This window comes from Lagopus muta, chromosome 4 (genome assembly GCF_023343835.1).
Source record: "Lagopus muta isolate bLagMut1 chromosome 4, bLagMut1 primary, whole genome shotgun sequence".
NCBI lineage: Eukaryota > Metazoa > Chordata > Aves > Galliformes > Phasianidae > Lagopus > Lagopus muta.
The window spans coordinates 4,469,486-4,491,882 of record NC_064436.1 but is presented as its reverse complement, the minus strand read 5'-3'; the positions used below and the strand labels follow the sequence as shown (position 1 = coordinate 4,491,882).

Below are 22,397 nucleotides of genomic sequence, written 5' to 3'. Positions count from 1 at the left end.
ATCACCAGCAACTGGAGGATGCTGAACTACCAGCTCGTAGTGCTTGGCTGAAGGGGCTGTTTAAGCCATCTTCCTTATGTTCATAAGCTGCTACATTCCCTATTATGAGCCAAATCTCTGAATATTTTCCCACCTGTTGGCTCCTCATAAGAATTGCTGTTGCTGTTTCCTTTCCTGTTTAAAGCTTTCTTGTTACAAGTGACATTTTGATAGGAATCTCCTCATCTAGATGATGGTAGTTCATCAACCTCTGAAGCCGTATCAAATCCTGGTTAGTTTTCTTCTCTGCCTGATGGTTCAGATCCCCATCTGTCACCTGCTTACCATCTGGTTTTGCAGTATCCTTTGGAAGCTCTCTATGGTTCAGTACAATGCAAGATTATCTGAAAGAAGGCAAGCATGTTTTTGTTGTGGTTAGGGTCACATACAGAGGAAGAAGTGAGTCCTGTTTCTGCTTCTTTCTCTCAAAACCTGTTATTTTCTTTATCCAACATTCAGTTAATGAAACAACACAATTTCCTGCCAGAAAGTTTGGGTGAGAGGAGGTTTGAAGGGTCCTATTAGTAAGTACTGAAAGATTGCAGTGTTCCACAGGTAATTTTGTTATTTAACTTCAAATAGGTAAGTAGAAAGAAATGTAAATCCTCTCATAGGATGCAGTCCTTAGTTTCTTTGCCTTGTATCAGTGCAGTAAATCTTGTCTGACATGTATGTTGAATTGTATTGACAGTGCATCTGAGGGAGAGATTACTTGTAACTTTAGATGGTTAGATATCCTATTTATCACCTATAATGGAAGATTAATGGAGGGACAAGAAACGCTGACAAAATAAATGATGGAGTGTACTTTTGCTAATGTGATTTGCTCTTGGGCCTCTTGCAAATTTTGATCACGTTTACAGAAATCAAGAGAAAGCTTTGCCTACACTGATATGAAATTACACTGGTGTGGTGCAACATTTTGAAAATGTGTTTTTCTCTAGTCACATAAAGGCAGCTGCCTGTATAATATAATGGAAGGGCAGGAGTGACAGGGAAGAGGTATACAAATTGATTACATTTGGTATGCAGAATTAATGCGCTTCATTCAGACTGTGTTTAAATGGAGAAGAAAACCGGTTTACATTTCGATCACTGTAAGATTTAACAGTGGGAAAAAAATGGAAATGAAATTGGGAACTAAAAAAAAAACAAACCAAAAAACCAAAAAACAACAACAAAAAATAAAACACAAAAACCCAGCCTGCAAAATAAAAGCAAGCAAAACATGGCATGCTGTAGTTAGCAGTTGATAGGTGAACATATTTAGTGATTTTTTTTTAGTGATAAACTCAAGTTTGATATTTTAAAATATATAGTTTATATAAAGTTTAAAACATAAAGTTTAGTGATAAACTAGAGTTTGATATTTTTCCAGTTTCTTTAATAAGGAATAATTTACTCATTTTCTGTGAGTTGTTCATAAAGTATTGCCTTGTCAGCGTTAGGTTCAAACTATCTACAAGCACACTATAAGCTGGGGAAAGGGGAGAACATTCTTTTTCTTGGACAGGAGAACAGATTGGGCTTTTAAAATTTATCAGGTAGTAATAAGCAATTCTGGGGAGCCTTTTGCAAACCTGTGGAGTTTGTTCCTTTTGGTCCAAAGAAGATAGCCTAGGAGCACGTGGTAATTCATGCTGGTGAATCATCTGCACGGCTCTGATCAAAGCCAGGGATCCACTTGGCCCAACATTTTACAGCTGTGTTGCTTCCCCCTGCCTCAGCTGTCTTCAGTGACAGTTAGGTATTGCTATGAGATGTACTCACCAAACCAGGTAGCAGTCTGTCAGTGCATAATCGTTACCAGCCCAGCCATGCTTGCCTGCGATGGGAAACATTTTGACTGATTTTTCAGTCTTTCCTCACCAAAAATAACATTTTTTAGAATAGACACATTTTGGAGAAAGTTTAGTAAAGCTCTCTGTGCTTCTTTGCTGTAGCAAAACCCTTTGTCTACATGCAGTGGCCAAAAATCCGTGATCATTTTATTAGCCGCTTGGATGGCTTCTTAATTCCCTAATACAGAATCCACTGAAGGAGTTCTGGGGATGCAAAATTGCTGCCAACTCTTTTCCAGCTGCTAATTATGACATTCTTACATAGCTTGAAGCTCTAGCAGGGACATGCTGATAGATTCTTATCCTTAACCAGCCCTCTTTGACAACAGTCTACAGAATCAGCTGTGTAGATAATGTTCTAGGGGAGTGCTTGCCAAATAATTGTCATACTGCACATAAGATGAAAAATACATGCGTTTTCTACTTGGCTACAGCAGCACAGAAATTGGCCTATTTTCTTAATTACTGAAGAGTAAAGTGGATTAGTGAAAGACAGGTGAGGATAACTGCTGTTTTTCCAATGAGAGTAGAGATTAGCAGCTGTGCTCTTAAATAACACTGTCACCTTGCATGTGATGAAAAAGCTCCAAACGTGTTTAAATCTATTTATGTCTCTTGTAATAAGCATCTCAGGTAATGAGCAACCATGTAAGGTTACCTGGTATTTCTAGATCCTAATTTTGGTTGCTGTGATTTTGCCAAACTGAACCACTGTCAGGAAGAACTGAACGTTTTCCATCTGAGCTCTTTGCTTAATACTTATTTTAGCTGACCTTTGAAACTGAGATTGTATGAGAGGTGTTTGAATGAAAAAAAAACCCCACAACTTACTTTGATGAGATGTGAAGGTCAATCATCGGAGATGTTTCTTGCTTTATTTTTCTGTACATGAGCCTAAATCCAATTAGCATGTGAATGTCTGCACAGGGCTGCCATCTCCTTTCATACTCTTCTTTCTGCCTCTCAACTTTTGGGAGAAAACAGGACCAGGGGAAAGAAGGGAAAATAGTTCACTGACATGGATTGAAAGATAGTACCAAATTCTCAAGATGCCTGACTTCTGATTTCCTAGTTTAGCAGCACCTTACGATTTGAATAAAACAAATGTTTATATATGCACTATCAAAATGTCCTTCAGTGAGGTGATAGGCCTTAAATTACCAGCAACTCCTTTGGCGTAGTCATTAAGGTACAAAGTTTAGTATGTCACACACAATCAAGCACTGTATTGTCAGTGAAGTTTTCAGCATCATTTGGATGATTATTTGATTGGATTAATCTGAACAGAAAAGGGATGCTGAGAAAACATATTTTATATTGTTTCTTCTCAGTTAAACTTCAATTTCTCATTTTCATCTCCCTCTAAAAAATTGCTAACTTGAACTGTTCTATGTTTTTGTTTAGGAATTGGGTTCTGTGTAGTGAACATGCAAAAAAATCTCCAATAGCTTTTATATGAATTATGCAAAATCCTTCACAGGAACAAATTTTGTTTTCAGTGGACCAATTTTGATTTATTTTTCTTCTTAAATCTTCTGGCTTTCTCTCTGCTAACTTAAGGCATTATAACTGAACCTGTTATTTTAAAGCATTTTTAGCAGGTATGTGGAGTGTTGGCATAAATTCCTCCACTTTCTACACCTGTGCTGAGGTTGTGGAAGCAAACCAGAGCTAGAGAATCACTGTCACATAAAAACTCAAGCAAAAGCAAGTGAGGAGACACTAGGAGAGTATTATCTACTAAAATTTCATAGCTTTCTTAAACAAAAACTAAACACAAGTACGTATGTCTGACTCAGCTGGTTGTCTGATAGCTCACATATGCTGTGTTGTCATATGTACCCATGATTTTTGGAGCCTAAGGCCAGGTTGGACGGGGTCCTGGGCAACCTGATCTGAATGTGTATGTTTGGTGGCCCTGCTAGGCAGGGGGGTTGGAACTACATGATCCTTGGGGTCCCTTCCAACCCGGGTGATTCTGTGATTCTGTGATTCTGTGACAGTGCAGGCAGGAATCTCAGAAGCGCTAAGCTGCCAAACCTGCAAAACAGAAATAACAAAGAAAATTGCAGGCTCGGTAAAGGGATTCTAACACCAGGGTCTCAGTCAGACAGCTGTCTTCCTTCCCTCCCTGCCGCTGCCAGGGAGTCAAAAGCATTGCTGTATAATGAAGGCCATTTTTCTAACTAAGGACTAGAAAGTTGAGGAAAGCTGAATGCACAAATCCTGTTGGTCTGCCTGAGCCATGAACCACAGCCAGTGCTGCACTGCAGTTTGTGCATAAATGTCCATCAGCTCGCTTCTGAAGTATGTAAGCCAAAGCCAGGCCTTTCAAGTCTCAGAGGTGGAAATTTTGAACAGTTGTGCTGATGTAAAGATAGATGACTAGAATGGAAGCCCTGTGCTGGCCACCTGCTTTAGCTACACTTCAGATGAGTCTGTGCTTTGTATCCCCACCTCAGTTTGCACCGCACGTTTTTCAAAGCCGCTGTTTGTAATTTATTTCCTATGCTCTGTGATAATAGTAAGTAAATACAGGAAAGAGCAAAACCAAAATTCTGTTTTAGTGCTCATTCTAAGGGAGATGTTAAAAGTTAGTAAAAGCCTTATTGAGCAGCTAGCAGGGATTTCATTCACCATCAGCTGTCAGTACCCAGCTATCTTTGAAGACTGTTCTTCTGAGTTTGGGTAGCACAGGTTTCGTCTGAGCTCAATTCCTTCTGGATCAACAAATAATGAAGACCTAAATTGCACCAAAGAGCATTCAAGCTAATGAAAACCATGCCTTTGGTTATGTTCTCTAGACTTCAATTCCATTTGAAGTTTATTTTTCTTCTCATTACGTATTTCTTGGCTGGAAAGCTAGAAGAGATCATTAGATTATTTAGCTGGGACTTCTTATATTGTACATTCTTAATGTCACCGTGTTATTTATATATTTAGCTTGTAACTTATGTACAACAGAAGCACGTGTAGAATGTATAATTCGTATGCTGGTTTTTGTGTAACTATTCCTACTGAAGAATGCTTTTATTCATTTCAAATTTGCACTGTCACTTTATCTGAAGATCCCAGTGGAGTTTTAGGATTGTATTTTAGCGCTTGCAATAATTTAAAACAATTCTGGCAATAGTAGAAAAAACACTCTTGGGTACCTAGTTCAGCTGTATAATTTCTAAATGGTTTAAATGCTAAGCCTGTAAAATAAATTATGTATAGGTTGAATTTAAATGAACAAAGAATACTAGCTTTCCTTTGGGAAATAGCTTTAATTTAAAAAGAAAATGATGTTTTTTTGTGTAACTCTCTGCTGGGAATAGGAATTTGTTAGAGAAATGACTATTCCCTGTTCTGACAAATTCACTTCTACTTCTGCTGCAGGTTCAATCAGAAGACAGCATACAGCATGTTTCTGTATAAGAACTAAGCCACTGCTGCAGTTAGCTTGAGACAAAGACAAGATTGCAAATAGAGTTCTTGTGAAGTGTCTGTCTCTAAACTAGAATGTGTCCATGACTCAGGTGGCAGGTCTTTTCCTCTCCTGCTCCCATGTGTAGAAGATGCTTATGGGCACCAAGTCGGACACTGAAAATCTCACTTTTATGTGTCATGTTTCCCAGAGCTTCATTTTTTTCCTAGCTTTTTTCTTTCCTGCTACACATCTAGCAAAGCAAGCTTTGTTCTGCTTTCTCTTGATTGTAGATTTGTTTTCTTCTGCCTTCTGGCTATGCCATGAAATAACAGTGAAGCTGCTGCTCTCGATCCATAAAGCTTTCCTTTAGACCTTGAGCTCTCATCCTCATGCTTGTAGATGTGGCAGCCTGTGTGTGCTGCGTACAGTCCTTCATGGGATCTTTGCTGGGGTGCCTGCTCCTTTGGTGAGGCAATTACCCTGCCCAGCTCTAGGAAGGGCTTATTCCCTCTGCAGGGCTCTCCTCAGCCCTTTTTCTACCCCAGGAGAAATACGGCCACCTTTCCACAGCTGTTCCTCAGACCACACTTGCTCAGATTTGTGCATGTATCTGAGCCTGCCTTTCCTAAGGGCTGGGCTGAAAGTTTTGTTTGCGTGACACAAGGATCTGTGCTGTTGCTTTACTTCCCTATTCTGAAGTAACAGTTTTCAGACTTCCCCCCCCATCCCCCTTTCCGTGCCAGTCTGTCTCTTCAGACATTCATTTAGCCTTGAGTGTTTGGTTGTGTTTTATCTGAGATGTAGATGGGAGTTACTCTTCCTGAGGTAGACCCTCCTTCCCTTCAGATGCTTGATTAGCCCTCATGCTTACTGCAGAGCTTGCTCTGCCCCAACAGGGATGCTTACAAATAAAGCTGACGTTGTTTTCAACGAGTGACTGTTCTGCTGTGATCAGGAGTCTGTCTGGAATAGAGGAAGATCATCCAGACGTTTGGGCATAAGTCACAGGAAAAAGACATCAGATTGTAATGTGATGACACTTACTGCATGTGAAACTGCATGTGGAAAGCTCTGTATCCCATTACAAGGTCATGACACCTCTGAGACCGCAGTCTGTCCTAGGGTCTGCTTGCAGCTGTAGTTTTTGTTTTCCCAGATAATGAAGATACCTACTTCAAAGGGATGGTGAAGAGTGAAAAAGAGAAAGGATCATGGCTTTCTGACACCTGTCTCCTAGAAAACACATGGATGTGTGTACACGTTGCTCCAGAGAGAGCTCAGATTCTCTAATTCTTTTAACTGTGTAACTACTAATATGTATCCCAGGAACTTACTGTACTTTTCATACTGGATATTCTCAGTTTGGCATTAGATTACGCTGACTTTGGGTGTTTTCTTTCATTAATTACAGACCAAGAGCTACTCAACTCTAACTGTAAGAAAGAGCACAGATACTTGTCGTAAAGGCTTTGCTACGCATAAACAGGAAGACGGTGTTCTTCCTACTGATTCACCTTCTGCTCACATAGCCAATTCAAAGGGAAATAGCTAAATGAAGCGAAGTGACAGAAGGGAACAAGGAGCATGGTCACAGGCCTTAATCTGAAAGGTCATCCACCTCGTGTCTTACAAATGTCAGGTCTGAAAATGAGAGTAAACCAGTGCCTTTGCTGTGCTGATTGGAACGTTTCCTCACTTGCTCTTGCTGTCTTCCTTGTCAGGATCTGTCACTGTGAGGGAGACGATGAAAGTCCCCTCATCACGCCGTGCCGCTGCACGGGGACCTTGCGCTTTGTGCACCAGGCCTGCCTGCACCAGTGGATTAAGAGCTCAGACACGCGCTGCTGTGAACTCTGCAAGTACGACTTCATAATGGAGACCAAGCTCAAACCTCTTCGGAAGGTATGCTGCTTTTGTATTAATTACACTGTAGTGCCAGCTGGCTGGAATGGCTGCACGAAGTACCAGCACATTTAAAGAAATGTCCAAAATGTCTTTATATTCCCTGTTATTAAATCCATCCCGGAGATTTTGTTGTTGTTGTCGTTGTTGGCTTATAAGTTAATTATTTTACAAAGTGAATAAAGACTCTCTTTCCCCATGCATGCAATATAAATGTGCAAATAATAGTTTTTTGCATTTAGAATATTCATCTTCTGCGTTTTGCTATAGTTTGATCTGCCTATTTTTAAGCCAGAAAGAAATCTTGCTTATCACGTTTTACTCCTGAATTACACAGCTCTCTTCAGCCATTAGTTCTTACATTGAGTGCATAACTTCTGCTTGAGAATCATGCTTATACTAACGTGGAGATGGCAGTTATGAAATAACACAGTCAATTTAGCTGCATCTGTTCTGTTACACTTGTGGGCAAATTAATCACTTGTTTAGTTAATGGCCCCTAAACTACAGGGCAGTCTTGCATCTTGAAAGTCAAATCTGTGTTATCTGTACACATCTACTTTCCAGCATAAATCAACTTAATGGTACCAGGGTTGTCAGTGTGGGGAAAGTGAAGGGTTTGATAAGCATACGTGGCTTTTGTTCTCTTTGGAGTGAATTTCTCCTGTAGGTTTTCTATAAAAACGCGTTCATCCATTTTGGATTTTGCCACATCCAATTTGAAGCCTGAGTCAATCTAGTACATGGCAGCTTTTGACTTAAATTTCAGTGAAAACCATATAGATGCTATCTGCTTATAGCTAGTATATGCATATGTGGTGGTGTTTTGAAGGCAGAAGACATTTTGTCATGTCAGCCTTGCATTGGTAGTACTCAAGAGAAAGTAAAGCTAATAAAATCCCTGCTCATTTTTCATCCAGAGATATTGTCCATTAAGTCCCCAATGATAACTGTTGCAGAGAGTGCTGGAGTTTGATTTGACAAGCAGAGCCTGTGATAGGAAGGAATGCAGATCTTGCCAGATAGACTGGCAATTGAAACAGATGTAAATCAAAAGATGATGGCTTAAAACTTAATTACATTGATTCAATTTTTAGTAATAGCAGACAAATTTTAGATAATGTGACGGGAAGCAGATAATGGTATGAAATCCCCTGTCTGCAGCATACCTTTTTTGCAGCTAGCAGTGTTTTAAGCGTTATGTTAGATAATTAGTGTCCTGAAAATCAGGAAGTAAGATGTATAGCATCCTACATGAAAAGGAGAGAGAAATGTGCATAACTGTTGATATCACAAGTGCCGCTGATATCAGAAGTAGTCACTTCTCACTGTGTGTGCTATCACTGCCACTCACCCCCATTTTTGTTTTTTATTTTTTGCATGTGGCTGAATTAGTGCAGGACTGGCTGATTTAAAATGTCAGTGCCATTCCTACAAGTCTGTATTTTCTTAATTGAGTGATTAGCACATTATTAATCTCTTCAGCCACATCTCATTGGTTCCAGGTATGGTTTTGATTTCCACAGTAGCAAAATTGAGGCTCCTCTTTCAGAGGGAATAGTTTTGTTTTGGCTCAAGACAGTGCTGTAGTTTATCTCACCTGACAGTCAAAGGATGTCAAAATACCTCCTTGAAATGCATTGCTAAAAAATATTTTTCAGCATGATGTGGAACCAGCATCTAATTGCAGAGCCTGCCTTATAACTGGAATTTGGAAACTTTTTTCACTGTTGGAAGTTAGAATTGATGACGTTATTTACATTTATCGCTTTCCAAGCATGACAGTTTTCATGTGTTGAACTAAATGTATGATCCTTAGTAAGTGTATGCACTATCATCACCATCTTTCACAGATTTATGAAATGCTATCCAGGTTATGAGAGGCTGTTTGATAAAGGATGCGTTTTGACAGCTATAGCAAAAACAGGGTAAGGGGGAAAAGAATTTTTGTAAGGAGATTTACCATGAAAGCACAGCTGCCTGGTAGCTTTCCAACAGAACATCTTTTTTAAAAATCATTAAAGCTCTGTTTTGTGAAAAGCTTCATGCTTTGCAAAAAAAAAGAAGAAAATCCTGGTGAAACAACATGAAGTTTCTTGCTTGTTCATCATGCAGGCTCTTTTGGAGCCTGGGAGTCCAGAATGTCGTCTGTGGGGCGTTCCCAATACTGCCTGAAGACTGCCAGAGACCACAGAGCTGTGGGACAGGCAGCTCATAAAGCTGAAGCTCGCCACAGACTTTATTGGAGGACCTGGAAGTCACTAAGGTGACTCTAGGACTTCCAGACTTTCCTGAGACGTAGGTTTTGCTAAGGCCTGGCTTTGTACTTCGAGACATTCTGAAAAGACATTTCATTTCAGTGTTTCTCTGACAAATGACCACAGTTCCAAAAGGAGACTTCTTATTCAGTTCCCTAAGTAACTCATTTTATTTGGGGGAAAAAAAGAAAAGTTTGCTCTAAATTGAAACTTTCCGGCCAGCTCCAGAAGAAGCTTTTTCCATGGCCAACAGACCTGGGTTTGAGGTGGCATTTTACTAAGGGTCATGTTTCCCAACCAATTTTGATTTTTAATTCGTACCTTACTTATAGTGTGAGACTGTGGAGTTAGGTTCTTGACTGCACATTGCTTCATTCTGATGATCTTCATCACAGAATCACAGAATGGCCAGGGTTGGAAGGGACCTCAAGGACAATGAATCTCCAACCCCCTGCCACATGCAGGGCCACCAGCTTCCACATTTCATACCAGCCCAGGCTGCCCAGGGCCCCATCCAACCTGGCCTTGAACACCTCCAGGGATGGACGGGGCATCCACAGCCTCTCTGGGCAGCTGTTCCAGCACCTCATCACTCTCTCTGTGAAGAACTTCCCCCTGACATCCAGTCTAGCCTTCCCTCCTCGAGCTTCATCATAATGCCTCTGCAGTGCTCCAAATACTGGTCTGCTTAAAGGAAAACTCACAGGCCACAGAACTAAATTCCAGATACCTACATGTTTTGGTAGCATCACAAAAGCAGGACTTAACTATAACACAAAACTGTTCCAACTCAACCGGTGAATTACCATCTTTATGGCTGTTAGCACCCAAAGGCGACAATGAGCAGTGTATTAGGTGAATATAATTCAATATATCTCCATTAAAATCAAAACCCCTGTCCCTGTATGGACTAGTAATCTAATTACAGAGTCCCCGAAAGTATCAGATGCCAAATACAGCTTAGGTTCATCATTTTACTGAATTTTGATATCTTTTTAAGTAATGATCAACAGGCAGTACACGTGTCTCGTGTATTTTGGGAGGTCTAATTACTTGTCTAAATATAAATTTAGGGATTAAATATTAAGCATTGCTTACCGTGTCTGTTCTTATTTCTCCTGGTCTCAGTTGTGACTGTCTGTGGCTGTATAAATAATATGGTTGCTGTACTTTTTACAATTTGCAGTGCATAGCACAGAAATTCTTGTCTATAATAACCTTATTTATCAAGCAGGGAATTACAAAGTGACAATAAGCTTGTGTCAGTTTCTTATTGAGCTTCCTCAGGTAATAGCTTCATCCTGAGCAAATCACTTTTTCATTAAAAAGGATGAGATCCTGATAAAGTAGCACCTGCCTTTTGTATCACTTGAATTTGGTATCAAAAGCAGAGTAGAAACAGGAACTGTTTCAAAATATTTGAGTATGAAATGGATTAAAGCACTTAGAATCCAGAAATACCTTCATATGGAGATTTCTCCACCGTGTCTGTCATTCTTCAGAGTATTTTTTGTATTTAAATTTGGCAGTCTGCTTAAGACTTCTGGTATCTGATCTTTTCCTTTGATGGCTTATCCCAACAGATTATTCTGGGGTGTCAGATATGTCTGTTTTCTCTCTTGATTTTGTTTTCCCTTTGAAATGCTTTACAAATAGTGCCTTTCTTATGTGTAGCATCAGTAATATGCCATTGCTGCCTTGTAGTACCTGCTGATCATTAAGAAAGAACAAGTCATTATTTTTGCTTAGGGAAGCACTACACCAGTTAATGTACATTGCATTTCTGATCTGGAAGAGGATTGGAGGTGTTCTTTTAGAATTAAATGATAAGTTTCTGTTAAATTAAACAGGAGAAAAAACAGTGTAAGTCTACTGATAATGCAAGAAACTTATTTTGAACATATATGTTCCAGGCTGGATGTGGCTCTGGGCAGCCTGATCCAGTGGTTGGTGACCCTGCCCATGGCATGGGGGTTGAAACTAGATGATCTTTGAGGTCCTTTTCAGTCCAAGCCATTATATGATTCTGTGTATCTTCTAAGTATTTACTCCCCTTGCATTCTGTATTCTTATTTTATTGTGTATTGACAAATAGCAGTTCTAAATCTGATAAAAGATGCATTTCTGTGGGTCTTGCCCCCTGAACTCTGTGGAACTTCTCGTGTCCCCACCCGCTGTCATTGAAGAGAAGGAAGGAATGCTCTTTCTCCCCTTGGTACCATTTATTTTAAAAATCAGCAGCTTGTCATACAAGTGATCAAGATTCCATTCCAGCTCTGACTGCCATGCAGAATTCAAGAGTTTAAGTCTCAGTTGCAGATATTTGCTTCACTGCTGCCCAGAGCAGGGTGTTTAAGTCCTGGAGAGAAGTCTTGTGACAGACTGACTGAAATTTCACACTGCATATGGAAAAGCCCAGGTCAGTCGTATCAGTCCCTGGATTAGTGGTGATCCAGTTAAATCACCTTGATTAAGGAAGATGTCAGCGGAGGGGTATGGCAGTGATTTACCTGCTGGATCAAAAGCAAATGCTATGTTTTAACAGAAGAGATTAGAGATATTCTGGCTGCCCCAAGGCCATCAGATCAGGAGGAGCTGTGTAACCAATGAGGGTTTGAGCCAACAGGCAATGTGTGGTGCAGGGTAATGCTCAAATTTAAAAATCAGTAAATCTGAAGGCTCCTCAATAGAAGGCTGATTACCTATGGAAGCAGCAGAAGAAAGTCAGAATTGTGCTTTGAGTGCTGAGGTGGACAGAAGGAAAGTCACAGAGTCCTGTTTCTCACCCAGACATTATGTGCAGGGGCACATCTGCTTCTGTTCCCTCTGTCTGAGTTAAGAGAGTACAGGGTGCCTTTTTCACAAAACAATTGTCACCAACACTACTCTAAATCTAGTTTGTAGAGCTCTTAGCTAGTGTTAGCTGATTGAGCTCCCTTCCAGGTGCTCAGTGCAATCCCATATGAAGAGTAAATCTTAAGAAATATGTCTGCCTGCAGGGACTCATTCAGAACTGTGTGGATAAATCTTTATTTGAAGAAATCTGGTGGCATGCGTGATAAATTCAGGGAGGGCAAAATATGTTAAGGGAATTGATTTATTTTCGGCTAAAAACTTGGAGAGTTTGTGTTTACGCTTTTTAGTTAGGAATATGCTGCTGACTGCTGGAAGGGAAGCAACCTGCAGGGATGTCGTTGTGAAATCAAGCCTGGGCACCATTAGGAACCTCTCCTGCCCCCAGAGCAGACCCTCAGAGCCAGACGTGACCGGCGGTCTCCTAGGAACAAATGAAACTCGGAGCAGTCATTACCGGATAGCAAGTTGTTTACTTCTTCCTGCTCTCAGCTCTGAAGCATGTACCATCTGGCTTTGTCATCACTTTTCTAATAAGGCTTATGATAAGAAGTGATAGCTAATATTGCATAGGTCAGGTAGCGTTGACTCGCCGTGGGATTAGTTGGCTTTTAACTCAATTTGGTGAATGCTTTGCAATCATTAACATAGCAGAAGATCCTACATTTCCTTTTGATTTCTGGTGTAGCTGCAGAGCGTCGTCAAGGCAACCTGCTTCAGTGTTTTCTTTTCTCAGAGTAAACCATCTCAAAACATTGCTAGCCTCAAATAATTTCTTGTAATATGCAGGGTCAGACACTTCACCAATATGCACAAAGGCACAGAGCTATTACTTTTTTATTGGCTATCACATTATTGTAGTGAATAACTCTGTGCTCGGGGGAAAAGTGTATTTGAAAGCTTTGAAAGTTAAAATAATTCTGTAGCATTTGTATCCCACTGTGATGCTTTGAGGATGCAAGGAACTACTGTGTTCAGACAACTGTATGTGTGATATTTGGGAGAGTAAAAGAGCGTTGCTGCTAATTTATCTGTCTGTGGGTAACATGCTGTGGTTCCTGGTGTTGTCTTGTGTCCCGTGCCCTAAGAAGAGTAAGGTATCTTACCATGCTTGTGATGGTAGAATTTGGTTAGGCTTGCATCTCTTTATTTCCCTTACATGCAGCACAGCTTTTATTTACACAGCTGTTCCAGATCCCAAAGGCAGGAGATGCTGACTTGTGCTTCATGCTTTGAAACCATCATGGCATACCCTCAGCTTGCAAAAAGGCACTTTGTTGGGATGCCGGCCAACAAAAAAAATCTTACACCAGAGAATGAAATGAAAACTGTTTCCTTTTTTAATTAACTGCTCTTATCTAAGTTTGCTACTTTTGCTGCTCAGTAGCATTTACAAATGCAAAGAGAATTCAGGAGATTGGCCCACTCGAGCTATTACTGCTGTTACCCACTTGCACACAGACACAAACGTGAGCTCTGGGACGTACAAGTTCTTCTGTGCTTTCTGAAGCTGAAATAGTTTTGGTCTGAGCTCTTTTGGAGATGCAGCTTGCATCAGAAGATTTCATGTCCATTTCACGTAGAAGATTCTGCTCTATTCTGCAGTTCACATCAGTTTCTCAGTTATTTTTTAAGTAATTGGAATCTTCTTTTTCTTTCTAAATTTCATTCATTTCACTGTTTCATTTTTGGAGCCTGCTTTTTATTGCTCCTAACAGAGGAGGGTTGGATTAGGTCTGGCTCTGACAGTCCCTTAAAACTGGCTTTACATTAAGAAGGTAAATGGCACAGAGTCCTTAAACATAATGTATAGTTAATAATATGAAGTTCAAATAACAGGATGATCCCAGGCGTTGACTTAAACGGCCATTGCTATTCATGCTCTAATGGGAGCAGGCTACTATTCATGATCTGGTGAATGTGTCTGTTAGTCTCTCACTTAAGTAACACACCCAATTTTACAGTGCTTGTTTGCATCAAAGTGATTCTGTGTGAGAACTGATGATGTGAGTATGATCTGAACTGAGTTTTAGTTCACAAGCTGATGCTTGCTTACTGCTGGAATGCATGCTAAAAATGGATTCTCTTGAGTGTAGCAGTTGTATGCATGGTACTTGATCAAAATTCTGATCATTTGGGAAAATTGTCATTGTTTATTCCCCAAACTTTTGATTTTTGCTGTTAATTGAATTTTATTCCTGTGGCATTTTATTAAAATTACTTGAAGTGAGAGCCTTCTCCTCCAGGAGTGTAGGTCTTTTATCATCTGTTCTAGTTTGTATGTGACAAAATTGGAATGTAGGGTGTTTGTTGGTGTTCTCTCACATTGAATAGGTTCCCTCAGCTCAGCATGCCAGAGCACTGGGCTGTAGTTTTATGTTAATTACTGTAGCTTTTCCTCAGCACGAATTTCCTGCATTTCATTTTTATTTAATAGGATCAAAAGAGTGTCTCCTGTGGAAACACTGAAGTAGAGAAAGTAACTGTAGTTATTCATTTGGAAATCAGCAGTATTCAGACCATATTTACAGATTATGGAGCATGTCAGCTCCTTTTTGTAATCTTGGGAAGTGGCACATCAGCCATGTATGTATGCAGCATATACCAAGTTACAAAAACAAAGTACATCTAGATATATTTAAACAGAAATATATTTAACAATGCATGGGTTTTGGTACTCAGGGGTATAGAAGGCATATTTTTGTAATGGTTCAGGCTGATTTAGTCAAAGAAAGAGGTTAAGTTACATGTTACTTGCAGTGTAGGTCAGTTGCTCTCAACTTTGGGAAATGGCAATGATATGACATGCTTAAAGCAACAAGAGGAAAAAACTAAAAACCTCCTTGTTCAGGACCACTTCTGCTATTTAGTGGGTGGTAGGAGAGGAGAGGAAGGATTGTGCCAAGTTGGTTTGATCTGAATGAGAGAAGGGCAGAAATACCTCAAAAGACTCCTTCGTATGCAAACTCACCTCTGTGCCTTTCCCTCCCCTGCTTACTGCTGTATTTCTCTCTGTTCATTTTACAACATGTGATGCTGAAGGGACGTGGACTATAGAGCTTCAGTACATGGTTCTGTAGCTCAAGTCACGTGTAAGTTCTCCTGGCAAATGACTTTAGGCTTCTGTTCTGTAAGATACAAATTAGAACTCCAGTGAATTTTTACATACTGGTAAGAGTGCTTAAATTATGAGAATCGAGGACATGCTTGCAAACAAAAAAGGCCAAGCACTTGTTGTACAAGGCAGTAATGTGAATTTTCATGCTTGCACTAAGAGAAGGCAAACAAGGGAAAATAGGTGGACTATTCTGTTGTAACTTCTGGAGAAGACATTGTGCACTGTTTACAACCACAGCTAAAGAAAAAGGGCATTGATTTAGCTTTTCAGTTGTCATCAGTTTCATTTCATCAGCTCTGATTTTGAAATGCACGTTTCAAGATATTTCTCAGCAGGCTAGACAATTAGATACCGAGGAAATTAAGCAGTGTAATGAGTGTTGAATAGAAAATGATTCAGGTAAAGACTTCTCATTAACAAACTTAAGGTCATAAACTGGAAGTGTGTGCCTAAGGGAACACAATGAAGATTCATTCTTCTGGGAATTTGGTAGTAATTGGAAAAGACTGAAGAAGGTGCAGAGGCGTACGATAGCGTCTGGTGGGATGCTGACCTTCGGCACGCTGCCATCCACCTCTCTGATTTCTTTTCCTATTTCTCTTTTGCTCTGTTAGCTTTCTTTTGCTTTTTTAAGACCCAAATACTCTCAGATATGTGAAGGCAGCCCATGTGATTTGATGTTTAGAGACAGAGACCCTAGCGTGAGCTCCTGAGAGGTGGTTTGCTACGGCTGCTCTACTGGAAGAAGGACTTGGGGCTGCTTTGGCCTCATCACTTGGCGTTTAGAGTCCAGCACTGGACATGTCACAGCTGTTCAGTCATCATAGAGCACAAACCACAAAATGCAGCCCCCTCAACCGCTTTGGCTGGAAAAAGTAATCTCATTTTAAATGGCCTCGAAGCAAAATTATAATCGAAAAATTAATTAAAATGCTTTTTAGCATGGTAATTAGGTTGATCTTTATTTTGGTCTAAGTTAGTTCAAGTTTTTTTTTGAGGCCTGGACTGTGATTGCAGTACCTACGCTATGGAATGACAGTGGAAGGAACAGAGAAGCAATTTTAAAATAAAAGCTTATGATAGTAACAGAGGCTGGTCATGTAGACCTCTATTAAGGAAAGAAAGTTATGTTGTTTCAGCATTCAGAGGAACCCTGGAAAGTAAACGCTTCAGATAATACATTTACATTCTATGTAATAATGTAAATTACTTTCTTGTGGATAGGAGCTAGGAAGAATCTTGCAGTATGGAGAGTTTGTGGTATAACTATTTGCCACGGGGTTTCTTACACATTTCTCTGAAGTATCTGGTGTTAGCCACTGTCAGAGACAGAATATGTATGACAAGGACATAAGATCTGGCAACTCCTATATTGCCAAAATGTGGTATTTCTTCATCTAGTTTGTGTTGGAATGATTGGGATGCAGGTACTGAAGTTCTTCTGGTTGGTAAATGACAAGTATTCTCAATGGTACTTCCAGATTGCAAAAACAGCTACTTCATTTTAGAAATGATCTTTTCAAATTGCTTAATATCCCTGCTTTGCACTTTTTAAGGGTCTGCTAATTGACGACGTACAGTCAGAGATCCCGTAAGTTTGTGAAGTGTGCTCAACTGATTCTGTCACTCAAGTCCAGCCTTTTTAGCTGTTGCATTGAAAAGAAATACAGGGATGTCTTCATTATGATAAAGCTGGTCCTATGCAGGTGATAATCTCAGAGTATGCATCCAAGTTAGATTTTTCATTAAGTAGCTCATGCGTATTGCACATAAAAGGGAATTAAGGTGTTTGTCTTTAGAGGTGCACCTGAGGTTTAAACTTTTAAAATAGTTGTTTAAAACACAACACAGGCGTTAATTTGCACTCCAGCTGGGTTTGTGTAGTGTCACATGGGGGACAGAAATAGATTTTATGTAAACTTGAGGCACGTTTGCCAGAGGAGGATTTGTAGCAGTTAATCTAATGAGCTAACTAGGTCAAGGTAGGGCTGTGCATGGATATGGCCATGTAATACACCAGATGACATTGGGTGGGGGGGTTGACATTTTTGTTTCTGTTATTTTTGTGCTTAGTGGCTGGGTTCTTACTCTGGTTCTTTCAGGAGTTCTTTCTCTGGGATGCATCTTTTGACATAGCCGATCGCAAAAGTGTTTTCTGTGTCTCAGTGAACTCACTGAGTTCTTTCTGAACACACTCTGGAAATGTTTGGGGAACAGAACAAGGAGGTTTCATGGCCCATTCCTTTCAGTTTCAGCCAGGAGACTTGCTACGTGCTGTTTGCATGACAGGTGCTCCACTTGGAGCACGATGCAGCGAGGCATGCTTTTTCCTTCTTTAAGCTGCAGTCCCTCGGGTACAGACTGTAACCACACGTTGTTTAAATAGCACAGTGTGCTCCAAAATGCTTTTCCTTAAATTACAACGATTAAAGTCTCATCTCTGATCGATACTTCAGATCTGCGTGAGGCTGGCTCGTTCCTCTGATGCGGGGAACCCCGTTGTCTTTCATTACTGTTATTTCTTCCTCTTCCACCCATTGCACAAATCCCATTCCTGCAAACTACTGTTGAGCTGCTTTCCTCCAGCTGTCGTTTGATAGCAGTGAGCCTGAGCCAATTAGGACTGCAACAGGCCACCAAAGAGCCCTCCCTTCCCCACAGACAATAAATAACTCTAAGCTGCAGACATGTGCCCACTGCTGACATATCTTCCCTGCTCAGCTCACCGCTCTGTACGCTGCTCCAGACCATGGGAGCTGTTTTAAAAACACAGCCTGGATCCTTCAGCCTATTTTGAGAAAAGAAAGGTGCTTTTCTGAGTACTCCTAACCTGTGTGCAAAATGCAGTTTCTATGACAGCCCCTAACGAAATTAGCCTACATTTTGCATGATTATTTCAAGATTGAGGTTGGTTCGAAGACTTTCTTTAGAAAATGTTGCATGACTTCGGCTGTGAGAGCAGAAGGGAATCTGTATGCATTGTATCCATTGCCATTTCTTTGCTAAATAATGGCTGTATAATGTCAGAACAGGAAGAATATTTGCTATTAAGAATGCCATGCCTGCTCCATATTTCTCTATGAAGCCTCCTCACGTGTAATTTAAAAATAAGGTTCCTGCAAATGCCTGGGAGTCAAAAGTCCAGGCACTCATTCTCTGGCTAAGCAGCTCATTAACTTCACGTTCACTTTGGCATCTTTGGTCATGAGCCTCTGCAGAAAAAAAGGACCTTTTGTTTTGAAACATGAATCTGCAAACCTGGAGTAGATTGAGAATTGCTCCAGGAAGTCTGTGCAGACAAAATTTGGTGCCCAAGGATTGTTACCCCGAGCAGGAGCTGACACGAGGACACAGAATTGTAAATCTGCAGTCTGACAGTGGGCAAAGGAATACAGGCAGCAAAGCTTGCAGAGGACAGTTCTGTGGAACAGGAACAGCGTTGTGTGAACGGTGCAAAGCTGTTGTTCCTGCACTGGGGGCATCCTGACACTGCTTCGTGTCACACAAAGCTCCGTGTGCAGGAGAGAACTAAAACTGTGCATGTGCTTCTCTCTGTAAGTCGAAAGGCTGTACTGGTATTTCTCGGATACGAAGCAGCATCTTCAGACCCTCGGGCTGAAGAGGATATTAAAAAATATCCCAATCTATTTGTTGCATGTTGATTAACGGAGGTTTTATTAATGTCACGTGGGGTGGCAAATTGGGTCCTTCAGAACAAACATCTGGGATTTTCTCAGGCTGTGTGACAGGAAGGGGAAGTGGTTTGACAGAGCCTGATTTAGACGTTCCTTGGGTACGAGGCTGTTCACATCTTTTCTCTCTCTCCCCCAGAGGACTCGTTTTTAATTGCAAGAGTGAGTTATGAAGCCAGCAACTGTTTCCTCTAAATTTCTGATTAAGATGGTTGGTAAGGAGCAAAACACAACGTAGAAATGTACAGCAGGGCACAAGTTTGTTACCGACCTCTTGACAGTGAAGCACAGAACTCGGGCTCGATTGCATGGCGTGTTTTAGAAGCAGCTGTAAGTGCTGATCGGGCTGGGAAGAGCCGTTTGGTTTTCAGACAGCCAAAGCAATCCAGTTTGTTTCCCTTGACACTTGTTTTGCCCTGGCTTGCTAGGAACTTCTGCAGCACGTATGTTGTCTCCCACCGCCCTCCAGTGGTTCGCAGAGCACGGTGCAAGTTTCCCTGGGATACATGCTTCCGAGGAAATTGCACTGGCACTCTTATTTCAGTCATTAGCAAAAATGTGATGCAGCTTCATGTAGCTGTGGGAATTGAGGAAGCTGGGGATTACCACCATGCTTTAATCTAATGGGAGTTAAGGAGGCATACCTACGATGTGGCAGCAGCTGCCAAATGCACCCATCCAGCTTTAGCATACGTGGAGCCTTGGTCAACAGAGCACAAGTAAAAGGACTTGATGCTTTTCCTGTCCAGTATATTGTTGTTTCAAAGCCTTTGCTATGGACTTTCAAGCAGTTTTTACTTCATCTGTTTTTGCTTTTGTCCAAACAAGTCTGTGCGAACATTAACATTTAAATGTTAGATTTAAGCCTACTGCAAAAGTCCTAAAATAGCACATTGCTCATTTAAATTGCTAGCAGATCACACATCTAGCAGAGAATGACAGCAGTCACAACGCTCACTGTTCATCCAAGCTACAATACGTGTTTAGGACAACAAAATTACCTCATCTACCACAGGGATCACCAGGACTACTGGATGAATGTTATAATTTGACTTCCCTGTCTAAGCTCAGACCGCGGTGACTCGAGTAGAAGGACAACTGGGACTACAGCTGGAGCTGAGGCAGCAGCATTGCCTTGAGTGCCACTGAGCAGCTGTAAACTGCTCCCAAGAGCTCAGACCCCCCTTGCATCCATTCCAGTGACCAAGATCCTCCCTGTGCCCTTCTTTTTTATTGCAGTTGTTTGGGTGTGATGTTCCAGCTCTGTAACCACCCGGTGGCCTCTACCATTCTGTTCTCGGCCACCTTATTTCTGGTGTGGTAACATGGCTATGACAGACGCACGTACACTTTCTGGTGGGAGAAGGGGCCAGAGAAGAAGCAAGACTTGCTGTGCAGCCACATGTCGAGTGTTGCATTCAGTTTTGTGTCTCTCACTACAAGAGAGACATTGAGGCCCTGGAGCACATCCAGAGAAGGACAGCAAAGCTGCAGAGGGTCTGGAACACAAGTCTCATAAAGAGTGGCTGAAGGAGCTAGGATTGTTTTATCTGGAGGAGGCTCAGGTGAGACGCTATCACTGTCTACAACTCCCTGAAAAGAGGATGTAGCAAGGTGGGGGTGGTCTCTTTCCCACGTAACAGCAATCAGACAGGAGGTGATGGCCTGAAGTTGTGCCAGGGGAGTTTCAGGTTCATTATTAAGAAACATTTCTTCTCAGAAAGATTGGTGAGGCACTGGAATGGGCTGGGCTGCACGGGGAGGTGTCACTGTCACTGGAAGTGTTGAAGAAAAGGGAAGATGTGGCACTGAGTGACGTGGTCTAGAGTGGTCACAGGCATGGATTGATGGTTGAACTGGAGTATCTTATCGGTCTTTCCAACCTTAATGATTCTGTGATCACGGGATGTTAGCAAGAAAGGCCTGCTTTAGCCCATTTCTGCTGTATTGCTCTCCCCTTTTTGTAAATCTCAGCACAAGCTTGACGAAACTGTCTTTTCTTTTATTTAAACTATTTGGCCTGTTGTAAATTTTTCCACCTACAAAATGTTTACATTTATATTATTGAGATCAACATTCTTCTTTTTAAATTTTCAAAGTCTGCATGGAAAAGATTTGACTTTGCATTCAGATGAACTCCCAAAGGCTTTTGAGTGTATTACAGAGAACAGAAAGGCTATCGTGAGCTGCTGATACGCATGGCAATAGAAAATTCAGCATAGAATTTTCCCTTCAGTAGAACAGAAGCTTAGTATAAGAGATGACTGAAAGAATCTGTTTAATTACCAGTTCATTTGTCTTTGTATTCTTCACTGAACTTCCACAAAGCATCTAAAGCTACACAAAGTGTTGAAGTAGAATCCTTTCTTCCTTAAGGACGAAGACAATTATTTCTGTGGCAAAGAAAGCGTCTTGCAAGGCTTGAGTTGAATTTTTCATTGCAACAATGGTCAAAGTCTGCAGGTCAAACACTGTGTAACCTGGTCTCTGTTAAGACACGATATGACTGTAGTGATAAAGTCCTTTCTAACCACTGTATGCTACTAACACAAACTATGTGAACCTGAGGTTCTGTGTTTTATTGCCTTTTTTAATGCCTCCAGTTTTTCCAGACTTATCTTTAAAAATCAGCAGCCAACTTGGTTCAGCTTAAAGATCTACTTAGCATAGGATGCCATTTCCAACAGCGGCCATAAGCAATTTGGGAAGTTTGTTACTTCCTCAAACCAAAGCTTCTTGTGCTGCTTCCCAGCTGCAGGCCAAGTGAGTGTTTGCATGGCTGGGAGATGGGTGGCACTGTTGTATCACACTTTGCACTTGCTGTGTTCCAGCTATGGGCTGCAAGATCGTTCATCAGAATCAAGGCATTTTGCTAGTAAATGTCATATTCTTCTGTCTGGTTTAGAAGGCAAGCATTTACTCCTCAGTGGAGCTGCACTTCTTAAGTTTGTATTTTATGGGAAGGCTGCTTCACCACTGCCTTCCTCTAATTGTAAGCAACTGAGACTATCTCAGAATGGTTTGAATATTACAAGCTAACGTTTGTGTTTTCTTCTCAGCTGTGGATCAGGTAAAGTCAAAATAAACATTCAGCTTTTGACTTGTCTGTTAGCAACATGTTGTGGCTGTACTGCAACAAAACGGCTTGAGGTGTCATTCACAAATAGCTAAAGAACAGAACTCTTCTTCCTAATTCTTCATTCCCGGGAATCTGTGAAAAGGAGATCATTATGAATTTTATGGTGACAGAGCACACATCATTGTTCTGTATTTTACTGTGCT

At 40.9% G+C, this 22,397-nt stretch overlaps 2 protein-coding genes across 12 annotated transcripts in view; one reads left to right on the top strand and one right to left on the bottom strand.

Annotated features, from left to right (window-relative positions):
* MARCHF1 (membrane associated ring-CH-type finger 1) overlaps positions 1-22,397 on the top strand; it is a 284,313-nt gene that overhangs the window by 255,743 nt on the left and 6,173 nt on the right. For all 11 annotated transcript variants that reach the window (XM_048942369.1, XM_048942363.1, XM_048942367.1 and 8 more), the window contains one exon: positions 7,014-7,194. In XM_048942369.1, coding sequence (XP_048798326.1) covers positions 7,014-7,194 — 181 coding nt within the window. The remainder of the gene's footprint in view (positions 1-7,013; positions 7,195-22,397) is intronic.
* TMA16 (translation machinery associated 16 homolog) overlaps positions 10,150-22,397 on the bottom strand; it is a 44,660-nt gene continuing 32,412 nt past the window's right edge. The window contains exon 9 of the transcript XR_007376498.1: positions 10,150-22,326. The gene's annotated coding sequence lies outside the window, so the exon portion shown is untranslated. The remainder of the gene's footprint in view (positions 22,327-22,397) is intronic.